General features: G+C 28.6%; 5 protein-coding genes across 5 annotated transcripts; 2 read left to right on the plus strand and 3 right to left on the minus strand.

Moving 5' to 3' along the window:
- Nucleotides 1-4,212: 4,212 nt before the first annotated feature.
- LOC128962270 (solute carrier family 52, riboflavin transporter, member 3-A-like) lies at nucleotides 4,213-5,878 on the plus strand. The gene is made up of 4 exons (XM_054308635.1): nucleotides 4,213-4,516; nucleotides 4,590-4,863; nucleotides 4,939-5,337; nucleotides 5,404-5,878. Exons 1-4 carry the CDS (start codon nucleotides 4,289-4,291, stop codon nucleotides 5,850-5,852), a joined length of 1,350 nt encoding a protein of 449 aa, XP_054164610.1. The 5' UTR covers nucleotides 4,213-4,288; the 3' UTR covers nucleotides 5,853-5,878.
- A 2,469-nt stretch (nucleotides 5,879-8,347) lies between these two features.
- On the plus strand, nucleotides 8,348-10,106 carry LOC128962880 (translocation protein SEC62-like). Its single transcript, XM_054309285.1, has 5 exons — nucleotides 8,348-8,550; nucleotides 8,745-8,868; nucleotides 8,950-9,323; nucleotides 9,413-9,593; nucleotides 9,662-10,106. Exons 1-5 carry the CDS (start codon nucleotides 8,512-8,514, stop codon nucleotides 10,027-10,029), a joined length of 1,086 nt encoding a protein of 361 aa, XP_054165260.1. The 5' UTR covers nucleotides 8,348-8,511; the 3' UTR covers nucleotides 10,030-10,106.
- Nucleotides 10,107-10,736: 630 nt separating this feature from the next.
- LOC128962869 (zinc finger autosomal protein-like) lies at nucleotides 10,737-12,284 on the minus strand. The gene is made up of 3 exons (XM_054309269.1): nucleotides 11,787-12,284; nucleotides 11,238-11,713; nucleotides 10,737-11,156 (listed from the first exon to the last, which is right to left on the minus strand). Exons 1-3 carry the CDS (start codon nucleotides 12,164-12,166, stop codon nucleotides 10,945-10,947), a joined length of 1,068 nt encoding a protein of 355 aa, XP_054165244.1. The 5' UTR covers nucleotides 12,167-12,284; the 3' UTR covers nucleotides 10,737-10,944.
- On the minus strand, nucleotides 12,166-15,925 carry LOC128962698 (uncharacterized). Its single transcript, XM_054309100.1, has 3 exons — nucleotides 12,865-15,925; nucleotides 12,256-12,810; nucleotides 12,166-12,179 (listed from the first exon to the last, which is right to left on the minus strand). Exons 1-3 carry the CDS (start codon nucleotides 15,680-15,682, stop codon nucleotides 12,166-12,168), a joined length of 3,387 nt encoding a protein of 1,128 aa, XP_054165075.1. The 5' UTR covers nucleotides 15,683-15,925.
- Nucleotides 15,926-16,935: 1,010 nt separating this feature from the next.
- Nucleotides 16,936-18,826, minus strand: LOC128962868 (vacuolar protein sorting-associated protein 4-like). The gene is made up of 5 exons (XM_054309268.1): nucleotides 18,580-18,826; nucleotides 18,385-18,496; nucleotides 17,635-18,279; nucleotides 17,256-17,557; nucleotides 16,936-17,178 (listed from the first exon to the last, which is right to left on the minus strand). The coding sequence occupies exons 1-5, from the start codon at nucleotides 18,601-18,603 to the stop codon at nucleotides 16,936-16,938; spliced, it is 1,326 nt and encodes a 441-aa protein (XP_054165243.1). The 5' UTR covers nucleotides 18,604-18,826.
- Nucleotides 18,827-19,095: the final 269 nt, after the last annotated feature.

The raw sequence follows: 19,095 nt of genomic DNA on the forward strand, positions 1-19,095 counted from the left end.
GTAGTCGTAAAAAAGCAAATTTTGTTTAAACAAAACAAACAAAAATACATGTAAAAGGGGATCAATTAATTTAAAGTTTATTTCTTGTTTATAATAATCATATAATTAGCAATTTTGTTGTTATTTTTTTCAAGGAAACGCTTAGATATTAACTTTAATAATTATCATAGAAATAGATGTAATTTTATTATATTGAAGGTAACACTTGATTATTAATATAATAGTTTTCCTTCAATTATTATTATTATTATTATTTTCTCGTAAACATGAATACAAAAGCAGTTTTTCAGATGATATATAAGATAATTAACCCATTTTTATATTAGGTTTTAACACACTAATCATTATTATTGTTATGTTAGTGTTTATGTTAGTTTGACTTAATTTAAATCTTTGTTTACAACACTCTGGAGTTTGAAGTTATTATTTTAACAAAAGATTTATATCTTTATCGATGAAGATGAAGGAATAAATAGTTATATATATACTGTATATATATGAAGATTTGGTTTCTATATTTAAATATTAAATATTATTTATTGTTATGAATACATTAAAAATCTGGTATTTTTTGTTTTAATAGATAAATAAATCCTTTTCGGTGGATAATTATTTAAGATATTTTTTGATTAGGCAGATGACTGACACAAATGCAACAAAACTTGAAATGCAAACCAATATTTTATATAAGAAATAATATGCTGTAATTTATTTTGTATTTATAAGAAGTGCCTCACATTTGCCTCAAACAATCTGTTATATAATGTTTAAAATAAAAAAAAATGACTATTAATATGACTGTATAAGTACTGTGTGGCTAATGATACAGTAATTTTCAGCAAAACTAGTTTTAAATCATAAGTATTATATATATATATAATTTTTATTTATATACAATAATACACAACTATTAAAATATATTACCAAAAAGTTTTATATTTTCAAAAAAATTGATTCACAATTCTTTCTGTATTTGGAAACCATTTATTTTATAATTTTTTCTTTCAAAAACTTTAATTCCCATTAAACTAATGACATATAATATAGCATTATATGAGTTATTACCCAATATTTGGATATTTAAATTGTATTATTGAATAAATAGTTATAAGTGAATCGGTCTTAATTATCATAATTATCCGACAATTAAGTAACTCCTAATTTGGTCATTAATTTATCGGGTGTTTTGGGCTCCGGTTGCCTTAAAAACAGTCTTTGGGAACAGTCATTGAATTTTACATAAAAATGTACATTACATTAGTTGAATAAATGTGTATTAAATATTAACATAAAAATTCAAACCAAATAATAGAGTGAAGAAAAGTTATGAATTATTTAAAGAAAATTGTTTACAAAAATCAACAATTCTTTGATGAATGAGTTTCCTCTCTTCAAAAAATATATATACAGTACTTAACAATTGTAATAATTATATAATTCATAACTTAGTATATACTATATAGTAATGATAAGCACATACAGTGTATAATAATATAAATAAGGTATTGAAATAAATGCCTCATAATTTTGATCAGTAATGCTTTAAAAATTTACAATCAATGGTAACCACAATGGGATCGACAACTCTTTATAATATAAATACAGTATTAGTAATAATGTGGCAGTTATTGTGTACTGACAGACAATTGGCATCAAAATTGTTGGGACCCCTCTTGTGATGAACTCTTTTATAAATTACTTATTTTTTCACTGTATTATCAATGAAGCCGTTTGTCTGCATCTCATCACAAATGCCTAACCCTTTAATAATGAAAAACTTTTTTATACTTAATGTATATATAAACTTACATTCCGTGCATTCGATTAAAATGACTATTTTTATAGCTATTAATTTAATTTAAATAAAATGCAAATAAAAAATAAATAATAATAAAAGTTTTTGTGGTTTTCTATACATTTATTAAGAATATTGTTCTCATAATAAGTATTTTATTTGTCATTTATATAATACTATAGTTTTTTTTGTTTAGTAGAGATTGAGTTCACTGAACGATAAGAGTCTTTTAAAAACAAGTCATATGTTTATCGCATTTAAATCAATGCATAACATAATAAAAGCTTATAATTGTATATAATTTTTCTTTTACAACTAATATTTATCTACGGTATTAATATTTATATAATTTTGTTATTTATTATATTATTATCATCATAACTGTCGTTTTATTATTTTTACAGCAATTAAGTAATGGAAACAATATTAAAATTGAATTATACGAATGTATCATCGCATGTATAATATTCACTAAATTATTATATCAATTGGTTATTATTATTATCTAAAAATTTAACTATAAATAACAATTAGTATTCAATTGTCCCATAAATATTCACCGCATTATTTATAAACATTACCCGCTTAATTACATAACACAATTATTTAATTTTAATATTATTTACAATACATTACATGTTATACAGTTTTTATATTTTTAAAAAATTGTTAAAAAATATTTTAGTAAATTTTAAATAAAATTTATAAAAATGAATTTATTAAAAATAATTATTAAATTTGTTTGTTTTTACCTTCAATTGACATTCAATGGTCATTCGTAACACAGGTCTTAAGCGAACAAATATTTGTTTAGATATTTCATGAGTCGATTCATTCAGCGCTTTATATAACTAATTATAATATAATATATTTTTTATATATAAGTGGTTTTGAGAGACATATAATACACAGAATTATAATTAATGTTTATTTGAATATTATTGCAATATTAAAAATTAACTAAATTTACCAATAATTCATGTAATAAAAACTATTTAAAAAAATTTATAGATATTTTTAAATATTCTGTGACATTATATACAATATATACTGTAGTATAATATTGCATATAAAATATTTTTTAATTGTAATACTGTATATTCAATATGTTGATATAATGTTTATGTTAAAAATCCATTTTTTAATATTGCAATAATATTTTTAAAATATTAATATACTGTGTTTGAATTATTTTTTAAGTACCAAAAAAAATAAATAGATAAAAATAAGACAGCATTACAAAAATACATAACAATTTGATGCCATAATCAATAATTTTTATAAACTAATATAAAATTTATGATTTTATTAACTTAAATTGTTAATTATTTTTTTATTAACTTTTAATTTATCTAATATTTAAGATATTTATTTTAATCTAAATTAATATACGAATTATTAATAAATGCCATTAATGTTATTATTTTTATAATTAATTAATTATGATTTTGTACAATTAAAACAATATAAACGATTTTTAATAATTTTTAGTGTATTATATGTATATTTAAATAAAATTAATAAATTATATTCAAATAATTTTATGTTTTATTTAAATGTCATTTTTGACATATTTAAAAATTTCTAAAATAAATTGTAAATTGTACATGTGTAGTTTTATATTTAAAAAACTAAACACAAAGTACGTAACAATGGGTACAATATATTTGTATTCAATTGCTATTAATATATTTTGACAATAACTAAGAGTGGGTTTTGAAAATATGATTACAAAAGTAGACATAAATTTTTGTAAATAAATATCACATTTGAAACTACAATCTGTGATGAAATACGGCTTTCATTGTTGACTATAGTCTATAGTATAGTATTTACAATAGACTCTATAGTATTTACAATTAAAACTTTATAAACATTTAATATTATAATTCAATAAATATTATTATGTTTTTAAAGTGTGCTTTGATTGACACACATATGTTTGCAATACATTACTATTATTAACAGTATATAAATAATTTGTTGTCAATAGATATTATCATTTATTATACAGTATTATATATATATATGATATGACAATTAATTGCATCGATTTGTTTATTATTTAAGTAATTGTGATATCATTTATGATATTTATATAGTACTTAACTTTACATTAATTAATTAATTATAATAATTATTATTGAGATTAGATATTATTATTAATTTGAAAATATTCAAAAAGTACTCAATTAGTACTTAATTTCTGTTATTTATATCAATTGTTTTATTAATTTATTATTATTTTATAATAATTATTTGATACATTTAGACACATTGTTAACAACAAAAAATAATTGTAATTTAAATTATATTTTATTATTATTGTCATATATATAAAAATGTAATCAAAACTAATGTTTTTATGATATATTAAAGTTATAATAATTATAAAATCTATAATTATTTTTAAAAAAATAAGCGATAGTTTGGTGTAATAATAAAGGTATCACTTATTTAGTGCCTTAAAGTGTTGTTATATTAGTAGATATTATGTCTAAAATAGCATTCAATGAAAGGGTTGTTTTGGTCGATATATTGGCCATACTTTTCGGTATTAGTTCTTGGATTGAAGTGAATGGCGTTTGGGTGGAGACACCGATTCTTGTCCAACGATTGCCCGAAAGCTGGAATTTGGCCGCTTATGTAGTGGTCATCACTCAGTTGGCTAACATCGGGCCAATCATCTACTCTATACTGAAGTTTAAATTTACATTAAAGGTATGAAAACTTTTTGATTGTTTAATGATTTGATTCATTGATCCACTCATTTGTATACAATTTAACCAAACAGTCCATTGAAAGTCCGGCCATTCACGTGACACTACTAATCGGTTCGCTGTCCTGTCTATTATTGAGTGTGTTTTGGGACCGAATCACCGAAATCAATGGAAACCCACATTCGGTGGCATTTCTTGTATTGGTTACACTGTTGGCTGTTGTCGACTGTACGACATCTGTATTATACTTACCATTTATGGCACACTTTAAATCAAAGTATTTGATGTCATATCTGATCGGACAAGGATTGAGTGGACTCGTGCCCAGTGTTGTGGCCCTTATTCAAGGTTTTTACAATAAAAAAAAATAAATTTCTTGTAATCGTTAGTCAATAATAATGATAATTTTGTATTCAATTGAAGGAGTCGGTGGTAATCCCAAGTGCGTGAACTCGACAACAGATCCCAACAAAGTTATCCCCGAATATTCTGATCCACGATTTTCTGTCAATGTTTTTATGATATTTCTAATGGTTATGGTTTTAGTCAGTTGGTTGGCATTCATTCTTCTCAATCACTATAAGTTATGCCAAACAGAAAGAGTCAGCCATAAGGATGATAGCGACGAAATCAATAGACTTCGAGCGGTCACTAATAATGAAGAGTCGGATTCAAATTGCGAGAAAAGCAGTGAAGAATCGGCACTTAAATTAGAAAAACGTTTAAAACAAACAAATGACAGAAATATAAGTCGTCACTCTTTCGGTGTTTTATTGATAACTCAGGCCTACATCTGTGCCCTCACTAATGGAGTTCTTCCGAGTAATTATTTTCAATATTACCTGTAATTGATAACTAAATTTATACTAATCATGATATATCTCAAAGGTATTCAAAGCTACAGTTGTCTGCCATATGGAAATACAACCTATCATTTAACAGTAACCCTATCATCAATAGCTAACCCGATTGCCTGTTTCATTGCATTTTATATAAAGCCATCGATAATTAAGCGAACACTTCCCGCTGTTATAATTGTGGGTACAGTTTGTGTCGCTTATATCATTGTAACTGCAGTAATGAGTCCAACGCCGCCACTTCAAGACCTGATCTCTGGTAAAGTATTGATAGTATTAGTCTGGATTGCATTCACGGCTTTGTTTTCCTATTCTCGCGCTTGTATTGCAACTATTCTTCGCAATACAAGCACTGGACACAAATCTCTATTCTTCTGCGGTATATTCACTCAAATTGGTTCTACATTTGGAGCCATATTTATGTTTGTCTTAACCAATTACAGTACCATTTTTGTGCCATTTTATCCGTGCAATAATTAAATTTAGTTTTTTTCAAATATAAAAACACAGTATTTTTCTCATATCTCAATATAAAAAGGGATTATTTTGTTATATAAAGTAACAAATTTATTAATTTTAAAAGTATTTTTTGATAAATAGGTAATTAATTATATGAAATTATTTTTAGGTATATACAAAACAATTTAGTTGAATATTTTTTAATTTTTTACATGATTTTTAATTTACTATTGTAATACACTTTTTGCACATAAATAGATTTATCTTGATATTTGTTGTTGAAAGTAATTTGAGATTTATAGTAATTAGTAATTTATTTAATTTTAAATAATTATTTTAACAATTAAATGTTATTAGACAACAGTTACACGATTATTATTAAAATACCGATTATTAAAAACGGTAATTATTATAAAAATATCAACTAAAACAACGTGTAATTGTTTGTGAGGTAATTGTGTATTTTATTTGTGATTTTGATGTAATTTAATAGTTTAACAAAAAGGTTTATTAAATTAATTTAATTGTACTCTATTTAAAAATTTATTAGTTTTTATAAACGTTTATTTGTAAATGTATATCAATTTATAATATTTAAATAATAATATAATATAATAGTCTAAATTTTATTGTCTAAATTAAGTCAATTGTTGAATTGTATTTAAAATATTAGTTTTTTGTTTGTTTTAGTCATTGAAATTTGTGTTAACACTTTAATTACTGACAATAAATTATTTATATATATATATATATATATATATGATATTTTGTCTCAATTACCTAGTTAATTTATTGTTATAAATAAATGTTGTTTAAATAAAATATATAAACAAACAAAAAATGATGAAAAATTTAGATAATGTTAACAAACAAACTAACATATATTGTATAAAAATAAATAAAATAATAATTATATTAAAATAATGAATGAAAGTTATGCTCTAATTATTTATTGTTATAATAAAGTTATTAAAATACAAACAATGTTTGTAAAGACATTAACCAAAAGTTGTCGACTTTTTTGAAGTTCAAGTTTGATATCAATACACACAAAATGTATTACAAATTTATTTTTAAAACAGTTTAATAAATAATAAAAATAATTATGTAATTTATATGTATAACGGGACAAATATCATCAGCGCTCCTACCGTTACCAATAGCACATAACAAAGTCGATTTTGTTATGTGCGATATTAAAACACATTTAAATTTATTAATTATATTTTAAATTAACTATATTTGATATTATTTTCTAATTTCGTATTAATTATATGTTTATTAATATTATGTTTTGTTATTTAAAATGCATTATAATTTATTATTAATATTGTAAATAAGTTTAATTTAATTATTATTATGTTTAATAGCTGTAATAAGCAATACATGTAAATCATTAACTATCTCATTATATTTATCAATAAAATGGAAGCTCAAGCTCAAGGAGGAGCTCAGGCTAGCAATAGCTAGTCTAGGAGGGGCTTCAAGGCTCATAAACAGTTGTACTCATTATTTGAATAGTAAGTGTAAGCCTTAAGTGTAGCAGAGTTTGGCTATTATTCTGTTAACACAGATAGGTCATCCCGAGCTCCGGTATAAGGCTTCCGATACTAATAACCGATATATAAGCGCAGTTACCAGAGCCCCGAATGGGCCATTCATATATACTGTGACGTAGTAAATATACCATTCAAATATACCGTAACGCTTAAATAGTCTTCTAATAGTATCCCATTCATAAATTACGTCACAGTTCCCTATCATACATACCCCGCATTGCTTATTGCTTCGTAAAGTCTTACTTTACGGGCATTTGACGGGTAAGCACTCATATATGCCCGTCACATATGCAATATTGCATTCAATAATTGTTTGACGTTTAGCTAATTACTTGCGAATCGAGTTATTAAAGAGTGAGAGATAAACTTTGTCATCACTTTATTATTTAAGACACAATTTTTTTATTAATATAAAATTTTAGATTATATTTATATAATAAAACTTACATTATATACTAGTTATTGATTAATCATTATTTTAGATTATATTTTTTATTTTAATAACACAATAAATATTGTAATATTATATTATTTAAAAACTTTTATTAGACTTTTAAGTTTATCGATCACAAGTCATAAGAGCTTGACTTCCGTGTAATGATTGCCTTAAAAAAAATATTGTTTTATTAAACGTAAAACACTTTAACATAATATCCAAACATATGCTTACATAACATTCCACATATGATATTACTATTTGGGTTATATTTGGGGGAAAATAGTTATATTTGTAAAATTAAATTTGCAAATTAATTATTTAATTTTTTTAAATAAATTATAATTTAATTATTGAAATATATAAGTAAAACTAAATCAATTGTTTTTATGATAGTATTTATTTAGTAAATGATTTTTAAATGATCACCAATTGATAGGGTTATCAATTTTGACACATAATAGTCACACACTATATGTAAGCATAAGTATTGAATGATGTATTGAGTGATGCATTGAATGCACTGTTTTTTTAAGAGACAAATCATAGAAAAATTTTGTTACATTTGTTGAGTGAATCGATAATTAGTAACAAAATTATATTACAATTATTTTTTGTGATATTTTATAAACAATTTATTGAAACAATTAATTTAATTGAATTCAATCAATGATTGTCACAACAAATGGCTGATCGAAGAAAAACCAAACGAAAGGCTAAAGATGTAAGTGATTTGTTGTCTTTGATTTTGTTGTCAAATCTATTGAATCAATCAATTGGTGACATATTTAGTGTCAATAAATATATTGACAAATGATTTGTATATCCAATTGATTGACAACTGATTATTCAAATTAATTGTCAATCAATTGTTTTTGTCATAATTTGATGAGAAATGTCTTTAATATTATTATTAAGGCCGACGTCGACGTGGACTCAGAGAAGCCGTCGAAAGTGGAGTACGAGATCGCAAAGTACATGAGATCAAAGTTACCGCCGAAGAAGACAACACTTTTGTCACACAAAGTCGACTACTTTATTGGTAACACATTTACGACAACTATTTTTTGTTATTGATTTCATTGATTACACTAACGATTGTATTGTTTACACTTCCAAATAGCCTCAAAATCAGTGGATCTATTAATGGACTCGAAATGGGCTAAGGATGACAAACGACAAAAAGAAGCTTTATTTACATCCCGCGACTCTGTGGTGACATTCATGGATCTAATGCTGAGACACAAGTTTTTTCACAGAGCAAAGACTGTTGTCGTCAAGAAAGAGAAGAAGAAAAAATTGGATAACGAAGAGAGCAGTTGTAATGAAGAACAGATGAAGAGTGAGAAGAAAAAGTTTAAAAAAGATTCAAAAGAGACTAAAGAAGAGATTAAAGACAAAGAAGATAAAGAGGGCGATAAAGAAGTTAAGAAAAAAGAAAAGAAGAAAATAAAGCTTGACATGCATTTTGAACAGTTATTTGTCGATGAAAATGAGGTATTGATTATCTGTCAGTCAATCGATAACGATAGTCGATCTAACGCTTAAATGTATTTCTATTTGAAATTTTGAATGTTTTCCAATAGCCATATGTCTGGATCTATGACCCGATCCCATTGCGTACGTGGCTTTTCGGTGCAGGTCTTGTGTTTGCCGCCATTGCTATCTGTTTGTTCCCTCTTTGGCCGCGAACTGTTCGCAATTATGTCTATTATCTGAGTATAGCGGCCGCCGCTCTTCTGTTTTTTATTATTGGTTTAGCCGTTCGTAAGTTTTTTGTTGTTTGTTAGCATTTATTTAATTAATAATTAATAACATAATTATCATTTTAAAAGTTCGTTTAATAATATTTACAATTGTTTGGACCGTAACCTTCGGAAAGCATCACTTCTGGCTATTACCGAATTTGACAGAAGATGTAGGCTTTTGGGAATCATTTTGGCCGTTATATACACACGAAGATAAATCAGGCGATAATAATGACGACAATAAAGATAAAAACAATGGAAATAATGATACCAATGATGGTAGCGATGTACCACTGATAGCCAATGAAGACAAAACAGATGACAAAGAGTCCGGTTCTGAAAGTGCTTCCACTGTCGATAGTATAACGAAAAGCAATTCTTCCAATGAATTGAATGCCACGAATGGTGTCAATGGCTTTGAAATACTCGACACCAATGAATTGGATGACAAGTGATTTTAATTTTAAATCAATTTCTATTTATTTTTTAAATTTTATGCTTTATATATAAGTTTATTTATTATTAATTTTTTGGGTAATTATTATTATATAAGTTTTATTATTATTTTATATTTTTAAATCAATTTATAATTAACAAAATGTTGGCAAACTATAGCACCATTTATAAATTATATACAATATATTTTAAAAATTTTATCAATTATTTTACTATTAATATTGTTATTGATTTTATTTTAGCATTTTTTTGTTGTCAATAAGTTTGCTTATATTTTGTTGCGAGTCTTAAATTTTTTGTCGAATATTTAGCACAAAATTTGTAAAAAAATTGAGATATCTTTTGATAATATTGTATATCTTGTGACTTAAATAATCGATTTATTTTAATCGTTGATATACTGTATATATTGTTGACTCAATGAAAAAATAATAGCAATTGATCAGCACTTTTATCAAAAATTTGTTCAACTGTTTTATTCACATAATGTACTGTATATTTACTGTACTAATGTTATACAAAAAAAAATAATTCATGTTTTCTTGTGATAAAATTGTTTTTAAAATGCTGTCCCATTTGGACAAGTCATACGACAAAACAATGTTCATAATTATTATAATTACAGTATAAACAAAAATATATGTATTTAAAGAAATATCAAATAATGATTAATAATTTTTTTAATAAAAACAATGTAATAATCGCCGACAAGATTCGCAAAAAAATAACAAATTATAAATCAAAACAAAAACGCTTTTTTAAAACAATAGTTTTGTTATGAATTAAATGATTCATTAGTAAAAAATAACGAGATGTTTGAAAATAAACAACAAATTGTGTGCAAAAATATTTATCGAAAATATAATAATGAATTAAAAAAATAGAAATACAAATACTAGGAATCATTGGGTTAGTCAGTCGGCAGCTCTCCACAGACCGTCCGATCCCTGACTGATGTATGCAAAGCCATCGTTCGGATCAATTCCTTCGACTTCGTTGTCGACACCGTCGGGAATACTAGGGATACCGTTCTCGGGAATACTTAAAATTGGATTTTCATGATTTTCTTCGACTTCGAAACCGTTTAAAATGGTATCGTTAACCAAACTCGAGAGCTGATCATCGACTGGTTCGACAATAAAAACATTAATTATATAAATTTTGATAATAAAATACTAATACAAAACTAATTAGAAATAATAATTACTATTATTATCATAATTGTGTCCAAATTCTTCATCGAGAAGACCTTTAATAGCATTTTGTGGATCCGCCGCTGCATTCATTCTTTTGCGCTGTTCGTCACTCTCTTTGACTTTAAGTAACTCTGAAAACAAATCATTGAGATTACAGATATTGTGAAAAAACTCTTCATCGGTGACACCGTTGTGTGATTTAATATGTCTTTCAATTGCTTTTAATTGCTTCTCTCGTTTGTTGCAAATCTTGCATTCAAAATAGGAAAAGTCAGGCGCGTGTCGGACCAAATGATGCAAAAGGGATTCAGTGTCCAAATAATCAAATGACGAATCACAGAGACAACACTTATACTGCTGAGAGACCCAATCGATAGCATGACTCGATAGGTTGTGTTGCATAAGACTACCGAAAGCGGCCGAACCGTAGTCACAGAATTTGCATTCAAAGTATGAGACAAACCGTTTGTGAACTGATTTTGCATGTCTTCACACATCACATACAGTCAAGTAATCAAATAATTAATTATAAAAACAATTAAATGATTTTTTAAATATACCTTTCAAGTGATGGAAAGTCTTGAGCGATTAGTGAACAATCAAAAGCACATTTATAGTGACGATGCTTTTGCCTCATATGACTCAATACGGATTCATCAGTTATTGCAGTGAATGTCTTGCAAACAGCACATCTGTATTTCATTGACTTCAAGTAATCAATTTTTTCGATATGTGTCTCCAAATGTTGATCCAAATCATCGACAGTCTCGAACTGATTCTCTTTGCAAAGACTACATCCATAGAGAATGCAATGTTTGACGTCTGGCGGATGTTGTTCATCCTTGTGCTGATCCAACTGTTCTTTGGTATAGAAAGTCATGGCACAGACATTACAGTAGACTTTGGTTTTGTTGATATCCTTATGGAATGTTGTATGCATTATAAGTTCTCTTCTTTCATTTGTTTTGAAATTACAATAATTACAGGTATGAACTGTTTTGTGATTATAATTATTATTATTATTAACACTAATATTATTGTTTGGCTGTTGTCTCTCATTACTATTATTGCTATTATTATTATTATTATTATTATTATTATTATTGTTGTTGTGAACATTATTGTGATTTTTTATACTATTAATACTCTTATGAAGACTACTCATCTGTTTTCTCAATTTATTTATCTTATTATTGCTATTCTCACTCTTTTTCTTGTTGTTGTTATTCTTATTCTTTTTTGGTTTCGTTTTCTTCTTTTTTTCGACATTTACTTCGCTATCTTCACTCCAATTGTTGTCATCCGAGTCCTCGTCCATTGATTCCTCGTCGACATCTATATCATCGTTAGAATTATTATTTGCAGAATAATTTGAGTCGTCATTCGAATCTTCAATATTATTCTCAATCATCTTATTTGTGTTACCATTAGGTATATCAGTCATACCATCGATTTCCATGTTTTCTTCCTTATCATTATCTGCAATGTCTTCTTCACTATTAGTTTGTCTTGAATTGTGTTCTTCGGTTTCATTTTGAAAATCATTTGAATTTTCAAAATCAATTTCTCCAGCAATAGCTTTCTCTATATATTGTTTTGAATAATTTTTTAACCGAACAAAACTATTTTTAATTATACCCTTATTTCGATAATAACGACTAAGTTCTGATACATCACTCGACTGAGATCCGGATGGTTCGGTTATATCGGGGATTACCTCAATTGATTGTGAACTTTCAGTTATGACAGGCGCTGATGTAGATGAAGATACTTTTGACTTGAATGAAATATTTGACTGTGAATCGGATGAATCGTCGATATTAATGATTTCCTTTGCCTCCCGTTGCGCTTCTTTGAATGGCCTCATCTTCTTGGCGAAGACTTTCGAATCGTCACTATTCTTGCGTTTTCTGTTTGTCGACGCATTTGAATGTTTCGATGTTTCGTCGTCCGAATCGCCAAAATCCGATGACAGCGGTCCGATAAAGTCCTCCTCTTTCGGTGGCTTTAGTTTTCTCTTATAATCACTCGGTCGCGATGTCTTCAAATCTGACTGCAATCGCTTAATTTCATTCCAATTCTGTCTTTTTTCTCTGGGAGTATTCACTTCGACCTTAACCTCTTCCTCGATGTCATTAATGTTCGAATTAATGTTAATTGTCTGAAAATAAAGTGTTAGTAATGGCATCCTTCGTCTCCAATCACTGTAACGTTTAGTGAAATTTTGAATATCTGTTGAAATACTTGTAAACAACGAATGTTTAATTAACCACTGATTACATGAAAATATTATAAAAACAGAAATGTCTTCATTTTCAACGATTGCAAACTTTGTGAGCAAATCTTTATCATCTTTGGGACAATTATCGTCATTTCCAATCTGCAGCTGTATGTCAACCATTGGAAGTTTGATCACCTCTTCATTGCTATCGAATTCTTTGTGATCTTCACTAACCTTTTCAACCACATCTATAAAGTCAAGTAAATCAATGCGAAGATAATTTCTCAGTTCTTCAGTAAACTTAGTTTGTATTTCTTGTGCTAAAACAATACGAATGGCGTTTGGTGTGCCATATGTTTGAAATAAGCCAATCAAATGTTTGGACAAATTTTTGGCATTCATTTCTTGAAGATATCCGCAGTTAAAGATCGACGACTTTTTGTTCAAATCGCGAACAATGAGTACACTGTCAATGATACCGACTTCGATGTATTTCCACAATTGAAATGATGTTAAATCGTAATCCAATGGATTACATATACGGCACTGTTTTATTAGGTTTTTAATATCATATTCAATGGTCCCCCAAAAGTATTTGCTGCTAATGGCAGTGACAGTAGCCTTAACACCTCGATGTCCTGTTTTGGCTGTCTTTCCTTTCGGATTCAAATGGTATTCAATACATATCTTTCTCTGTTTTTCTTCAGTTTCGACAACTTCTTTATTATTACAGAATAAAACTCCATTTTTACCAATTTTGAAACGTCTGGACTCATACTTAAAATCGTTGGCATTATATCCGGGTTTAATTGTTTTATATTTTAAGTAATGTCTCATTGCATTGTAATATAAAATATCTAAATCCTCTGTCTTCTTCCTAAGCGCAGGAACTGTTGATGTAGCTGTTGTTGTCGTTACTGATGGTACCATTGATAATGATGATGCTGTTGTTGATAATGTAATGGGCATTGTAGATGAAATTGTGGTCATTGATGATGTAATTGGCAATGAGATGTTTGTTGATGTTGTTGTTGCTTTCTTAGGTGATGAGAATATCGATGAAAATGAAAGAATCGACGTCGAAGAAGTGGTTACCAAACTTTTTTCTGCTAATTTAGAAGATGCAACCGATGCTGACTTTGGTGCTGAACTAGGAGTCACTGATATTGTTTTTGCAGTTGAAATTGGAGACTCAGAAATTGATTTTGTCGATGAAGTCGGGATACCTGTTCTTTTTGCCATTGATGTCGGCGGCATTGATCTCTTAGCCATTGAAGTCGGTTCGACGGATACTGTCTTTGTGGACGAACTTGGCGTCACTGTTGTTGTCTTTGCATTAGACACCGGTGTCACTGATGGTATTTTCGTTACGGATTTGCTAATATGTGTGTTTGCCACCGATATGTTTGACTTAGGGGCCATTGCTTTTGAAGTTGATGTCATCGGTGACTTTGTAGTCAATGAAAGCATTGAGTTAAACGATGGCATTGATGCCGAAGCAGTTTTATCTGATGTTTTGGTAAATGATTGTATAGGTGTTGACATCTTTGCAGTCGATGATGACTTCGCAACTGATAAAGAAGTTGTAGTTTTTGAATTCACTAACGTTGTAGTCACCGATGAAACAGATGATGTCTTTGGTGGCACTGATGGTTTCACTGTTGATGTCTTTGAATGATATGATATAGGCTTTAAAGTGGAACTTTCTGACGTCTGTTTATTCGCTGATGACTTGCCTGAAGTGTTTTCAGCCAAAGCCAGCAATTTTTCTAAATTATCAAAAGCATTGTCGGAGTCTTCTTCATCGTCATCGATGGTCTCAATGACAGTATTTTTGTCTTTATTTTTTGAATCATTATTATTATCATTGGTTCCATTGGTGTCATCACTTGCTTTAGTGCTATCGTTGGTATTTTCATTGGTATTGAGAGGACTATCATTAGTATCAGGATCTTCAGGATCTGATCCCCAACTGGAACTATCGCTATCATCATCGTTGGCTACGACAGGCTTCTGCTTGTTATCACTTTTGCTAACTTTGTCGTCAACTTTATCTTCAATTTTGTCTTCGACTTTGTCTTCAATATTATCTTCGACTTCGTCTTCAATATTGTCTTCGACTTCATCTTCATTCTCGTTATTTTCTTTGGTGTCATTAGCTTCTGACGGTTCATACAATAGGTCGTCGACTCCTCCGAAGTCGTACTCTTCAAAATCAAGTTCGTCTTCATCCATGTCATCAATGGTTCACAATATCCAGCAATTGATTCACTTATTGTCAAAACGTGTCAAACAATGCCTCAAAATGTGTCCTCAATTTAGTGCTAATAAAGCGCTAAAACAATAACATTGCGAAACATTCTAAAACTGTGACAAATATAACGTATAACTCATTGAATGCCCACAAACTCGACGCATATATTACTAGTCATTGCATTCTTTCTATTATAACAACCCGTTCGACACATTTATGACGTAATTGATGAACGAATTGCATCACTAATAAGTCAGTGTCGAACACACTTTGGGCTCACTTTTCAATAGTAAACTTCAACTCTATTAGTCATTCAATTGGTTTTTAAGTTTAAATCATTTCAATTAAAAACTTATAACTTGTTTAACAATAACAACAAAATGTCCAAAGATTTTGAAGGATGGGATCCAATGGCTGAAGACTATTACTCGATGACATTTAACAGCTATAGCGGCGACCAAATTGCAGCCAATATTCCGACACATTTGATGCCCGCAATGAGTGGTCAGAAATGTGGTCGCAATATATCATCACTTAAGCTAATAATCAATGGTTTTCCCAATGATATCACCGAATTGGGTGCAAAAGCTTTTCTAAGAAGAATTGGCTGTCAGTTTGAAACCATTAAAATAATCAAAACTAAGAATCAATTGACAGTACGAGTGATGGCTTTTGTCGACTTTAATGACTACAGTTCCGCACAAAAGGCTATTGAATTGATTCACAATCAAAAAGCATACAAACTATATGTCTGTTTTACCACTGATGTCAACGATGACCAACAAAAGCGCAATTTAATCGATAAAGAGTTATTGGATTTTAAGGAAAAAGTTATGAAAGAAAATAATGAAATGCAGACAACAGATGATGTGATAATTAATTGATTGAATCCAATCAGTGATGAAATTATGAAAAATCGTTTTTAAAGATATTATTACTAATTAAGTCTTGTATTAAATTAATATATGATATACAGTATACTGTACTGTATATCAAACTGTTTAACAGCTAAAACACTAATTATATGAATATATATTTTATTTGTTTGTGAAATTTAAGTGAACTTTGATTTTTTAAAATAACAAATTGATTTTAAAATATTGTTTTTAAAGTTTAGATTATTAAAAGATTTAATCGAAAAATTACTAAAATATAGAATTTAAATACAATAATAATTTGATTGAAAATATAAATCAATTTAGATTTGTTTTTAAATATATATATATATAACGTGTTATCCTTCTTGACCGAAGTCATCCATAAATGACTTAAGTTTTTTGAGGTCATTCTCATTAACAGTTGGTTTAGAATTAGCCAATGATAACAACATATCACTCATGGATACGACCGGCTCTAATAGTTTATCTCCCGGAACGTTAACCCAAGACATCTCAATGGCTCCCCTTTCTCCAGGAGAACAGGGCGTCAATAAGTCATCAATAGTTTCATTTGGGTCGGTACGGGACTGGCCGCTAACCTAACAATAGTGTGAATATTCAATGTTAAATCCAATTGATAATTTACCGAAGAGACACAAAAACAAACAATACTTACTTTCTTAAAATGTGTAGCGCTTTGGACTTTCCTAACCGGTTGCATCAGTGCATCCCTGATCAGCACTGATATGTCGGCACCAGAAAAGCCATCTGTCTTTTTGGCCAAAATTCGTATATCCTGTTCAGTCAATGAGTTCGGTGTGTTTCCGATATTCATCTTAATAATAACGACTCTTCCGTGTTCTTCAGGAAGTGGTATATAAATTCTTTTCTCAAAACGTCTTCTGATGGCTGCATCTAAAACCCATGGGATGTTTGTGGCGCCCAATACTAGTATACCGTCATTATCCTGACCAACGCCTGGAGTATAAGTTAACAAAGATTAAGGTTAAGGATATTATATAAATTCAATTCTCTTGTAATGTAATGATACAAACCTTGCATTTGGACGAGAAATTCTGTTTTTATTCTTCGAGCAGATTCTGATTCGGTATCAGAGCGAGTACTGGTGAGTGAATCAATTTCATCGATAAATATAATACTAGGTTTGTGCTGTCGCGCCATTTCAAACAAATTCTTTACCAGTTTCTCACTCTCGCCCAACCATTTGGATACCAAATTGGATGACGAAACAGAAAAGAAAGTAGAATTGTTGGCTTCAGTGGCCACTGCTTTAGCCAAATATGATTTTCCAGTACCGGGCGGTCCAAACAATAATATGCCTCTCCATGGCTTACGATTACCAGTGAAAAGGTGTGGAAATTTAATGGGAAGAATGACAGCCTCCTTGAGTGCTTCTTTAGCGCCTTCAAGTCCGGCCACATCTGACCACTGAATGTTAGGCTTTTCTATAACGATTGCGCCCTCCAATTGATTCATCAACTTTTTCTTATCCTTATCCTCTTCATCGCTGTCTTCATCCTTATTATTACTATTACTGGAATCTCCAGCTTTGACCGGCTTTTTGTTGTTTTTAGTGTTGTCTTTGTTTCGGACGTATGCTTTGAGTTTCTCAGCCCTTTCCAGATATTGTACACATTTAGCTCTTATGCTTTCTTTGGCTCTTTCGGACTGAGCTTCATCTGCAACATAAATAAGAGATAATATTATGTCATTACATTGTCTATCACCTTAAATGATGGGACACTGGGGAGTGTCCGCCACCGGAATCACTAAGTGATACTTACATTTAATAGCGTGAAGAAAGTACTCAACAGAGTGTTCATATAGTTTGAGCGCTTCTTCATAGTTCTTGGCCTTATCTTCTTCCGTGGCTTTAGTGACCAGATCTATAGCTTTCTGTTATATATAAAGACATTCAGATATTGATATATCAATTGATGTCATTGTTATGACACAGATGTGTGTGTCCGACAACAAACCTGAAGAGTTCCGCCGTTGGCCATGACTTTGGGATCAAATGAAGTGATGTTTTATGAAATATTGTTTTTTGTTTAATTAAATCAAATGATGTCTAACTAATGGTGTAAACAATTGAGTTGTTTATGTGATTAACAAATTTTAATGAAAACAATTGTCACATCAATTGCTATCACTTTTTACACTCATTTCAAGCGTTTCACTCAATAAACTGAGTCAACACTCAATTGAGGGATTGTATTGTCATTGCATTAAATATGACATTTGCTGTGATTATTGCATTCAAACAAAAAAACTGCGATTTTTATTATGATATTAATAATTATTATTTTAAATATATTGTTATACAGTATTTAATAATAATAATTATAAAATTTTTATAATAATTTTATTTTATATATATAGATATATTTATTTATATATTGTATAATTTTTCTAATATTCTGATTTTTTAAACAGTAAATTATCTATTGTATGATAAATATACAGTTTATGATATAAAGTATATATAATTTGAT

This window comes from Oppia nitens, unplaced genomic scaffold (genome assembly GCF_028296485.1).
Source record: "Oppia nitens isolate AA-2021 unplaced genomic scaffold, nextdenovo-longstitch-racon4-pilon3 scaffold6_pilon_pilon_pilon, whole genome shotgun sequence".
NCBI lineage: Eukaryota > Metazoa > Arthropoda > Arachnida > Sarcoptiformes > Oppiidae > Oppia > Oppia nitens.

Excerpts from the sequence above, each read along its gene's own strand:
- LOC128962270 (XM_054308635.1), top strand. The coding sequence starts at position 4,289 with ATGTCTAAAATAGCATTCAATGAAAGGGTTGTTTTGGTCGATATATTG. Across the intron at positions 4,864-4,938 it reads TGTTGTGGCCCTTATTCAAG|GAGTCGGTGGTAATCCCAAG; the intron begins GTTTTTACAATA and ends ATTCAATTGAAG. Across the intron at positions 5,338-5,403 it reads CACTAATGGAGTTCTTCCGA|GTATTCAAAGCTACAGTTGT; the intron begins GTAATTATTTTC and ends TATATCTCAAAG.
- LOC128962880 (XM_054309285.1), top strand. The coding sequence starts at position 8,512 with ATGGCTGATCGAAGAAAAACCAAACGAAAGGCTAAAGAT. Across the intron at positions 9,324-9,412 it reads TATTTGTCGATGAAAATGAG|CCATATGTCTGGATCTATGA; the intron begins GTATTGATTATC and ends GTTTTCCAATAG. Across the intron at positions 9,594-9,661 it reads TATTATTGGTTTAGCCGTTC|TTCGTTTAATAATATTTACA; the intron begins GTAAGTTTTTTG and ends TCATTTTAAAAG.
- LOC128962869 (XM_054309269.1), bottom strand. The coding sequence starts at position 12,166 with ATGCATACAACATTCCATAAGGATATCAACAAAACCAAAGTCTACTGT. Across the intron at positions 11,714-11,786 it reads GACTTTCCATCACTTGAAAG|ACATGCAAAATCAGTTCACA; the intron begins GTATATTTAAAA and ends TGATGTGTGAAG. Across the intron at positions 11,157-11,237 it reads ACACAATTATGATAATAATA|TCGATGATCAGCTCTCGAGT; the intron begins GTAATTATTATT and ends TTGTCGAACCAG.
- LOC128962698 (XM_054309100.1), bottom strand. The coding sequence starts at position 15,682 with ATGGATGAAGACGAACTTGATTTTGAAGAGTACGACTTCGGAGGAGTC. Across the intron at positions 12,811-12,864 it reads TCGTTATTATCGAAATAAGG|AGAAAGCTATTGCTGGAGAA; the intron begins GTATAATTAAAA and ends AACAATATATAG.
- LOC128962868 (XM_054309268.1), bottom strand. The coding sequence starts at position 18,603 with ATGGCCAACGGCGGAACTCTTCAG. Across the intron at positions 18,280-18,384 it reads CTTTCTTCACGCTATTAAAT|ATGAAGCTCAGTCCGAAAGA; the intron begins GTAAGTATCACT and ends TTTATGTTGCAG. Across the intron at positions 17,558-17,634 it reads ATTTCTCGTCCAAATGCAAG|GCGTTGGTCAGGATAATGAC; the intron begins GTTTGTATCATT and ends CTTATACTCCAG.